This window comes from Papilio machaon, chromosome Z, assembly GCF_912999745.1.
Source record: "Papilio machaon chromosome Z, ilPapMach1.1, whole genome shotgun sequence".
NCBI classification, from domain to species: Eukaryota; Metazoa; Arthropoda; class Insecta; order Lepidoptera; family Papilionidae; genus Papilio; species Papilio machaon.
The window spans coordinates 10,266,731-10,278,045 of NC_060016.1; the positions used below are offsets into that span (position 1 = coordinate 10,266,731).

Here is an 11,315-nt window from a genome sequence, read left to right on the forward strand (position 1 = left end):
ACTGACCAATTGTTAACTTTATTAGATTAAAATTTGCCTACGCAGAGTGTTAGCTGATTGTATATAAATAAATTATACATAATTTAGGAATTGTATTCTATTTCTATTATGTATAAATTATATTTATACATACAAACATACATACACTTTTTCATACATAATTATAAGTAAAAGTGTTCCCACAAATGCACAAATATGACTGCGAAATTCTGTTATAGTAGCCCGATTATAAATTATCAAATTTCACAATCGATCGGCAACACACATAACAAAACATCCGACCAATACATTAGACAAACGTTTCCAGCCAACCCGGGATTATGCGGGTCGTATTGTTCCAGTTTAAATTGAGACGATTGTGAGGATAATGCTAGTTTCACATGAAGGTAGAACACTGAGGCAGAACGATAGACAGTGCAGTGTTTGAAACCACAAGCCTAGACGGAACAGTGCTGTATTAATAGTTAGTGTTCGTTAATTAAATTAGGAGTACTGCACCGTATACTACTCTGCATCAATGTTCTGTTCGTGTGAAACAGGAACAATCCGTGTTTTACAGGGACTTTATTAATTAAAGCGTTCGGACGTCTTAAGGATAGACGGATTTCTCGTTAGCCTCTAAATTCAATTAGTGACAAGACCTGAAAATACCTAGAATTTACCTATTTATTTATACAAATCCTATAGATAATATTTTTTGTCTTTTAAGACTAGAGCGTACTTACTTCTTTTTAAGATGCTAAATCGACTACCTAAATAGATGAAAATCAAGTTTTTATTATTTTATTATATAGCATTGTGTTATGTATAAAAAAGTAAATAAAACGTACAACCATTTCTGTGAGCATATAACTAGTGATACACAAACAACGAGGACAGTAAACTAATCCCACAGGACAAATATTGCCACGAGCTGACATCAAATGATGAATTTTACATATAAACTACACACTGCATAAAATACAACCACTATTCTGTCCTTCTTAAGATTTTGAACCAAAAAAACTGCGGATAACGATTTAAGAATAGTACATCTATACTCGTAAGTACTGTAAATTGCAGAGTAGATAAGTAAACAAATAAGAAAGTTGTTTACCTACATTATATAAAAAAACGAAACTTGTCATGTTATTACTATAAGTGAAAGAAGTTAATTTTAAAAAAAGATACTCTAAGAGTAAGGCTATACTGCTTAGGCCATTCGTACACAAGGGAAATTAAATCATCGAAACTAATATTGTATGAACACGTCACATGACGTTGAATCGTCGACGCGCATCGTCTATTCGGTAAAAAATAGAAATGTCGGCAACCCGCGCTGTGCACGGACCTTCATGATATCGTATTGCGTAATTCACTTAGCGACTGAAATATTGCTTTGTGTACGAAGGACCTTAGGCTACTGACTAAAGAAGGTGACAATTGGATGGACACACATTCGTACAGACATAAAAACCCTATCGTTGGTCAAGAATAGATTGGAAAGTGTTGATTCTAACCGTAATTTTAAACTATTTGAACATTTGGATCAAATGAAGAAATTCTTCACACACCTTTAGTTCTAATGACAATACAATATTTTTAAAAAGAAAAAAAAAACAAGATGCTAAATTGTTTTCCTATTTATGTATACAAGTACTCGCAATTTGTGTGAATTTAGAACGAATATAAATGTTCTAAATTATTAACCTCCTAGCGATGGCACCTGATTGCTTATTCAAGCAATTAAACTTTTGCTACAAGTTAAATATAATACCGCGTTCACTGAGCGAGCAACGATGTTATCCTGTTCAATAACGGCTTCACGGTTTATATTTTTAAACTAATTAAATTGTTCTTAGCAATATGAAAAGTCAAAATTTCCTAGAATCCGTCTTCCTTGTTTTAAACAGTACAGTTAAATTAAACGATTTATTATTTTGATATTTCTTTATCCGAAGAAAAAAGGAATAAATAAGCGAATTAAATTTAATCGTTTTCGTGTTAGAGATAAAGAGACATTTATTCCAACGCTTTATTTACACATATATAAACATAACATCACCTTACTAACTAGCTGTCTAGTTCCAACTGATTGACATCTCATCCGCCTATCATCTGACATGGGCAGTTAGCTTGCGCAGTGGGGAATCGCCACAGACATATTAACGCTCCGTCTTCTGTGTGGTCACCTTATTGCACCAGTCTAATAGATCATTAGTAACGTAAATGCTTCGAATAGAATTGCATATATTATGAAATCCTTTCCAACCAGATACAGAGAGAACACGTCTTTGATGACAACTGGCATGAAGCTTACTTTGATACAAATGTCAGGGGAGATACTAGTTGCACTCCGTTTAGACACCTAAATCAGTCTCCGAGTAAATTGACGGCCTTTGAAATTCATCCAAGCGTTAAAAGTCTCTTAGATTGTTACTGCGGAGGGTGAATTAAACACTTAACGAAAGGTACTACTTACCCTGTTAATTACGCGGGAAACATAAATATATGAAGCAATTCGTATCTCTATCGTATCTAATGACAGGCAGATTTATTTTAACACTGTATTGACGCATTATCCAGCCATCTATGCAATGTAATTGGCACCTACTTTCTAAAACATGCGCTCGCATCTAACGACAAGTTATAAAGTTTGAATCTCATAATACTTAGTACCCGTAGATTTAAAAGATGTGCGAAAAATACCGAATGAAAAGTTGTCACTAACACTCAGATTACCAGTAGGGTAGGATAAGTCGCAGTTGGGCAATCGCCCAGGGCGCTGGACAGAAAGGGGCACGACAGAAAAGGGCCACCACAGGCTGCGAATTACACAGTCTCACATAATCCTGTTAACCAACAGCTAATCCCGAAAGTCTTGGTATAAAAATAGAGCTAAATTCGTTACAGATTGTGAGCATAAATGTTTATCTATAAGCTAAAAAAAATAATAGTTATTAACTATTTCAAATTATAATCTATATCTGTTTCAAATTTTATACAGATCGGATCAGGCGTTATGGAGTTAAGTGGTATCGAATATCATTACATCTATCCAAAGCTTTGCATTTATATTAGTAAAAAGTTAAACTCTTTTTTTATTATTTCTTTTCTTTTATTCGTATGGCTATTGTTTTTATTCATATTTATGTATGAAGCTAAAAGGTAAAAATACTATGGTTAAAAGATAAGTGGAATAAAACTCGTCTTTTAGAGTGAATAATTTTTATGGTCCGCTATACGAATAGAGTGAATGAAAATAAAGTTAAACTATTGGAAAATGATTCGCTTGCATCAATATTCAATTGCCATTTACGGTTTAGTACTTTAGCGAGTGCATATTTATCTTTTACTATAAAAGATAAATATTTCATTTTTCATTTCTTTTCATATTTAAAAACAGAATATAGAACAGAAATAATACCAGTCCCACTCACCCTGACGAAGGGCCCCCGAAGGGCTCGAAACTAGTCGGTGCCGACACCGGATATATATACGTAAGTGTTTTAGCCGTTCCTATATATGTTAATGATAATGTCTCACGAAAGTTTGAATAATTTAAAAATAGAACATAACATAATGCGAATATTTCTATCGTCATTAAATCACACTTTCTCCTTATAAATATACTAAACTAATCTTCATAATTTTTGTACATACTCAGAATCATGTAATAGCCACTTTTTTATATTAGAGAAGTGGGAAAACGTGTGGCGGGATGTGCATACACTTAGGCACTTAAACTAATATTTTAAGGTATCCGAAATCAAAGTAAAACATATAATGGGTTTATTTTTGTTTTATTCTTTTCATCTCTTAAATTATCCAATATAAAAGTCGAGTTAACAACCTTCTCTACAACAATTATCTGTTCATATTTTTATGAAATACTAGCTTTTACCTGCGACTCCGTCCGCGCGGAATAAAAAATAGAAAACGGGGTAAAAATTATCCTATGTCCGTTTCCTGGTTCTAAGCTACCTGCCCACCAATTTTCAGTCAAATCGATTCAGCCGTTCTTGAGTTATAAATAGTGTAACTAACACGACTTTCTTTTATATATATAGATAGATATAGATAGATTTAATGAAATTTAAAAAATATTGAAAAAAACAAATTTTTTATGTTAGTTTTATCAAAGTGAATTACATAAGTTGAAACGACGTTAACTTAGCGTAAAAGCACAATTATCACTTTCGAAACAAAGTTATCAAGTTCTCGTCTCTTGGACGTATCTCTTTCCATTCGGACTTTCAAAACTCCGGTAATTGGAGTGGTTTGCACTCACTTGCCACTTTTTCACATGAACTCTCTCCTGACTGTTTACTTTAATTCGTTTGGAAATTCTTTTAACTTTGTCTCAAAGGATGGAAACATGAAATACGAAAATCTCTATTGGAAATGTTAAAACTTCACCGTACATTTTAATTACTGAACAAACATTTTACTTTAATAACAAATGTCTATCGCTGGGGGGTGTATCTGTAAGTAGACGGCAGTACATAATATAGTACTACTAATTATTATTCTATGTGTCTAATAATGTATTGTGGTATGACGTCACAACTCAAAAAAAACATATAGTCAACTCCCTCGTTCTCTTGGCAAAAAACGGAGATAGCAACATCAGTCTCGGTAGTACTAAGTACTCGGTAAAATTATATAAGAATATCGTTGTGACGTCATTATAAAATTGTTTAAATTTTTATGCATAATAAACTATTTAATTTTGCAAGAAGTGAAATCTATATATATAAAAGAAAGTCGTGTTAGTTACACTATTCATAACTCAAGAACGGCTGAATCGATTAGACTGAAAATTGGTGGGCAGGTAGCTTAGAACCAGGAATCGGACATAGGATAATTTTTACCCCGTTTTCTATTTTTTATTCCGCGCGGACGGAGTCGCGGGTAAAAGCTAGTAACAAATAAACAAATGTCGATTCAATACAAAAACATTTTCACAGTTGACTAAGATTGAATTCAAAAAGAAATCCGTCACTTGTAATTCCTTTTTTAATTAAATGAAACGGTAATTAATTCAGGCGAGTTCCGAGCGAGTTCAATTCTAGTTTATTTCGAGTTAGGTGAGGGAACTGTCCGATAGTCGGTGGCTCGACTTAATTACGGGCCTAGCGGTTTAGCATCGAAATCAATTATCAGGTCTTGTACAAGTTTAGCTTCATCGTTAAATGCGTTCTAAAATTTTAATACTAATGACACTTTTTCTTTATAATCTAATCTAAGGTAATGTTTTTTGATTAGTTAGATGTTCGTTACTACACAACTCCAAATTAGCTTGATGGGTCTGGAGGAAAGTCGAAACATAGATAGACTACAGATTTAAACGAGGCTGAGACTAAATTTTTTTGTGCAAAATATTTGATTTATTTTTTGCTTGCGGACTTACGAGTAGTCAAGGCTTATAACGAGTTAAAGATAAAGATACAAAAAGGTCACTAAGTGTGTTATTTTTTTAATTTCATTAAAATAACGTTTGAATAACAAACTCTATCCATTTAAGGCTAAACCATTTCAATTTACACAAAATAAAAATTCCATACAACTTTAAATGACTTATATATTTATCAAACAATTTCAGTGTCTTATTTTAATAGCTTGGCGCTTTTATTCTTTATTAAATTTAACGCAAGTCAACAAAAGCGAGTTAACTCGAAGCGGGAATCCTTTCTTTGCACAGCTCTCCATGTAACTCGTATAATTGAAGTGGTTTTCGAGTCCTTGGAGAGATCAATTCACACCACATGTGACTACGACAAATTATTTTAGTTATATTTAAGTTTAACTAACTGGAATAAACCATTTTATTTGTTTTTTTTTATAAATTATATAAAGTCCTGTTTCAATGGTACTCCTAATAAGATATGATGGGAATGACACGTCACTATTCTATTTAGCGAGAAACATATTTGAATACATTTACATATTACTTTTCATCTCTTCAAACAATAATAATAGAAAATAATTATCACAAAAGCTTTAAAGTCTATGAACAAGAACAAGTTCATACGAACTTTTGACCTGTTTAATCCACGCCGAAGTTGTTAGTCTTCCAACTTTAAGTTTGGTATAAATGGGGATTAACTGTGGTTTCTGCCTGTGACGGATACCTTTGAAAAGCTTAACTACTTTGACATAGGAAAGGTTTAACACGTAAAAAGAAAAAAAATAAGTCAATGGTGTTCATTACTGTATATGGCTGATTGATAATTCTGTTTTTTATAATAACAACATTAAGAAACTTTTTAAGTCACCTTGAAAAAGCAGAGTCAAGTTCCTTTCAAGTACATTCTCAGGCAATTTTTAAAATAACTAAAATCCTGCGTTTTATTAGAAATTGAATTTATATTTAAAGATGAAAATAAAGTTTTTAATTCCTTATTTATTAATTATTGAATTAAAAGTTTTTTAACAGTTTTTAATGAAACCTTTACAGGTTTTCAATATTACGCAAAGTTCTGTGAAACATAACAGAATTTTTCAGGTCAGTTTTCCACTACCAATTTTCTATTAGAAGGGAATTTTAAAAAGATATTTTTTTCTTAAATTACTTAGTTTTTTTTATAGTTTTTCTATTATCTTAAGACTCTCTCTAAATATTTATTTCTTACTTTTCAAAGGTATTAAACATGTTTTGGTAGCTTTTTATTAATTGAGACTAAGTTGAATGTGAAGATAATATGTTTGCACTTTATTTATAACTAAAATATAGTACAAAAGGAAACACAACTCACCATTAAAGTCACAATTCAACCCGTAAAACTAAAATAAAGCTTTAGTAAGCGGTGCACAAACTTGTTCTGCTTAATGCGTACTAAATGTATTTATGATTTACTAGCCGTGATTTTCTGAGTCCAAAACCTCCGTTTAAAATATATTGCTATCTCTGTGTTGTCAAAGATAATGACAATGATGACGATATGTTTTTTTTTTATATCATAAGGTGGCAAACGAGCAAATGGCCACCTGGATTCGCCACAATAGCGAGGCGATCGTTGCCCATAGACATCCGCAAATGCAGATGCGTTGCCTACCTTTAATGAACGGAGAAAGGGACGCAGAGAAAGAGGATATTTCTCCTTCCTATGCGTCCCCTCTTCCGCTGAATCCACTTCCCCTTCCCATTCTTTCTTAATAATGGGAAGGGAAAGAGGACTAAAATTAGGCCTCCGGTACCACACTCATCAGATGAAATGCGGAATTGCTTCCACTTGACGCCTGTCTTCTGTGTGGTCGTGGTATTGCACCGGTCGAACCGGCCAATTCGTCCACCCAACAAATATTGTTGTTGCGGGACCTATCACTTTAAATGTTTTGTAAAATTGATTTTAGACTCAAAAATCAACCGTAAATGTGTTACTTTGATGCTCATTTTATGGTACGAGTATCTCCATCAAAACATTACTTGCGGTGTCCGTTTATTTTAAAAGAAATAATAGGTTTGTTACCTTTTTTATAGCCAAATTTTCAGTCTATTTTATCGAATGAAATTTTAAAAAGACTTATATTTCTTTGTGACCATCGAAAGCGTAAACTTTTGAACCTATCTTGGTGATTATCACATAGGAATCGTATTTTTCTAGTAGTGTCTCACAGTTATCAAGCTTATTGATTTTTTAAATTAACAACTACTTAAAACAACATTTCGAACGAACCGAGAATTCAGGTAAATTTGTGCTGTACTTAATTATGCACATATCAGAGTAACGTGGTAAAATAGTTGGCTTATCATTACGTAACATTTCAATTTGTTTACGCAGGAAAATCACAAGCTAACCAAGATTAACTAATTTAGTATCAAAGCTAACATCTATGTACATGTTACTTATGTACTTGGTAGAAAATCAACACTTACGAGTAATATTGCTGATTATTTTATACTGAATGTCTAAGCTAAAGCCTAAAGCTAATCGTAGGTTTCTGAGACAAAAATCTCTGTATAAACATATCGACGCTGGAAAGCATAAACGCTGTAACCCTTGAAATGGCGAATATGTTTTTCACACGTTAATAATTTCAACCATTATCAAACGATAATGATTTTATTATAGGTTAGCACAAACTACACAAAATTGCTAAATACCGCATGCTTGTAGGCGTATCAGCTCACGAGTTATCATTTTTTGGCTCTCCTGTAAAGTTCATACTTTCGGGGTTACAGCGTTTACGCTTTCCAGCGTCGATATAGTCATTCCTGTTATTATCATTGACAGTACAATTCTGTACAAGTGTACAATGTACAAGTTAAAACAGTAAAAAATTCTGTAAAGCCGTTTCAGCGCGGGTACGATGTTACACACATCACGACAGAGTGTTTGTAATTCTGTTGGGTAGCCGTTAATAAAGATCAGTAATAGTTTTATCTAGTGACACCGGACACTGACCTATTACAGTTTTAGTACACAGTATTCTATGTTTTGAATTTAATTTTACGTACTTGCCTTAATGGCTATCACATAATGAAATTAGCATCATAGCCCCGAGATATTAATTATTCCGATGTACCAATTAGACTAGTACCTGAAGGTACAAAGCGAATACCAGATTTGCATAGCTACATTACATAATTGTTTTGCTCGAATGCGCTCTATTCATTATTCATGCAGCGTTTGCATTATAACCTTGTTCCATACAATAATAAAATGAAATAGAAACAAACGATGATTGTATGAGCTCTGTAAAGGCTTTGTATAAACTATTTTACGGATTACAAGTTTATCACATGGTATTTTAAATTATGATATGCTTATGATATGATATACACAGACTGCACGATATATAAAGTGACTGCGAAAAAAGAAAAAAAATATTGAATGGTTAAAAGAGTCGCGTAGTAAATGAAATTTTTCATATTATATCTACATAAAAGGACTCCCTTAGTCATCATTTAAGGACTCTGAGTAGAACTACAAAACAAGGTAAAAAAAAAATATCACAAAATAGTATAAATATGTCGAAAGAGGTCGAAAGTAAAATAGACATTTTGGACGCTACCTTAAAAAAAAAAAACAAAACAGTATTTGTCATTTGGTCAATTTGAACTGACATAAAAATGATTGCTGCGAGGAATTTTATTTTTAATCTCGTAAAATTCGATAGGTTGAAAAGTACGAAATGTATTCGTCGTTACAGCCAAGGGAAATGTCCCGAAGAAGAAACTCCACCTTGTGTACCTTTCAATCCGTGCGCACCGGCGTACCCTGTCAACTTCTGCAAGCCGAGGACAAAGTACGACGTTACCTTTGTATATATCAATGATGTTCCGCCGAAATCCGGCGGCAAGGATATAGTAGACCGCGCTAGTCAAATTGTATTCTGGACAGAACTCGCACGAGGTAATCAAACTAACATAATAGCGTGTTATTCAGCAGCAAATCAGTTTACTGCACCTACTAGCAGTAGAACGTCACTATGTTTCTGAAGTAGAACATAGTCTATGATGTTACTATAAATTGTAACTAAATTACTAAACTATAAATTATAAAACTAAGGCTTATTCAGTAATATAACTATGGTATATATTTATTGTGAGGAACCTGGACTTTTTTCTGAAATTAATAAATAAATAATAAATTGAAAATCTATATTAATAATAATAAGTAGTAGTAATTTTGAATTATTTAGTTTACATTATATTTAATTTTAAGAAATTCCTCCCGAGTAGAGTTGGCGACAGGTATTCGACCGGTCGTAAAAACTTCAGCCAAAACTTTAAGGTTTATAAAACCATGTGTGCCGACACCACGTGAGTGGGAAAAGGCCAGGGAGATGATGAGGTAGAAAATCTATCTCCATTATCTAGCTTAAAATTTATTTAGCTTAAAACTAACGTTAATAAATCACAAATATAAGTTTTAATGTAACGTTTTGAAAATGTAAAAATTAGAAATTTATCTTGATAGCTCTTTGTGTATACGACAATTTTATTCCAGGCTTCGCAGTTACATTGGGTCATATGTTTAAGGAGCCAGCAACAATTAACTATCCTTTCGAGAAAGGGCCGATATCACCTCGTTACCGCGGCGAGCATGCATTGAGAAGGTATCCTACTGGTGAAGAAAGATGCATTGCTTGCAAGCTATGTGAAGCTGTTTGTCCAGCACAAGCTATTACAATAGACGCAGAAGAACGTGACGATGGCTCCCGTAGAGCTATACGATACGATATCGATCTAACTAAATGCATCTTCTGTGGTTACTGCCAAGAAGCTTGTCCCGTTGACGCTATCGTTGAAGGACCAAACTTTGAATATTCTACAGAAACGCACGAAGAATTAATTTACAACAAAGAGAAGTTGTTGGGAAATGGAGATCGCTGGGAGCCTGAAATAGCGAGTAGTATTAGAGATACCCATCTGTATCGCTAAAGTTAGCTAAACATTTTTAGGTCTATGTTTACACTTTTATTTGAATTTTCATTGTTCATTTTATGAATCTCATTACTTTTTAATGATATTTAATAATTGTACTTGAATTCTATTTTTTTTTTCAATCATGTCACAGGTCTTCAAATTTTATAGTGCCGAATATACATAATAGTATATAAATAAAGTTATATACATTTTGTGGTATAGTGATAAGTACATAGTAACGATTAGGTTTAAAATTCAAGATATTTTCGATAATAATACTTATAAACAGAAGCAAATGTCATTTTCAATTTAATAAAAAGATCGTTTTAATTTCTCGTTACCAATAAAAGTGGAAGCGATTGAAGAATTTATTATTTAAACATCAACGCCCTATGGGAACGTAATTCCATCAAAATTTCGAGAGGAAAATTTAAAGCAAGAGTACTTATTGAGCGACCTGAGGAGTTCATAAATCATTTATGTAAATTAACGTTGCAAATATATTTTATAACATAACCATGAATTAAAAACATATTTTGTTACTCAACTTTTTATTCAAAATTACTAAATAAAAAGCTATTCCTTAACAATAACGCAAAAAAGACAATTTTATATTATGGTTAAAATTATAAAGGGTATGTAACCGTCTGACATTTGTCAAAGATTATAAAAATGCAACATTTACTTTCTGCCTAACAAAAATTATAAGCACAACAATAGAATGTGTTTACAACAGACGCATGTGGGTTTCTTATGTGAATTTTGTTTGTAAACTCCCTCGCAATTATTGTATTAGCCCTGTCGGGCCTCTTCTTTTATCTTTTACTTGAACTTTTTTCATTTTATTATCAACTCGCTTAATTAAATGAATTTAAATAAAGCATTATCGTTTTAATAAAAGGGAATATGTAAATGTGAAATTCATTGTGAACCCGAAAAAGGTTTTTTGATCTGTGGGCCT

General features: G+C 32.5%; 1 protein-coding gene across 1 annotated transcript; it reads left to right on the forward strand.

The window, feature by feature from the left end:
* The first annotated feature begins 9,045 nt into the window (after positions 1-9,045).
* Positions 9,046-10,369, forward strand: LOC106717207 (NADH dehydrogenase [ubiquinone] iron-sulfur protein 8, mitochondrial). Its single transcript, XM_014510942.2, has 2 exons — positions 9,046-9,338; positions 9,936-10,369. Exons 1-2 carry the CDS (start codon positions 9,056-9,058, stop codon positions 10,367-10,369), a joined length of 717 nt encoding a protein of 238 aa, XP_014366428.2. The 5' UTR covers positions 9,046-9,055.
* The last annotated feature ends 946 nt before the right edge of the window (positions 10,370-11,315 follow it).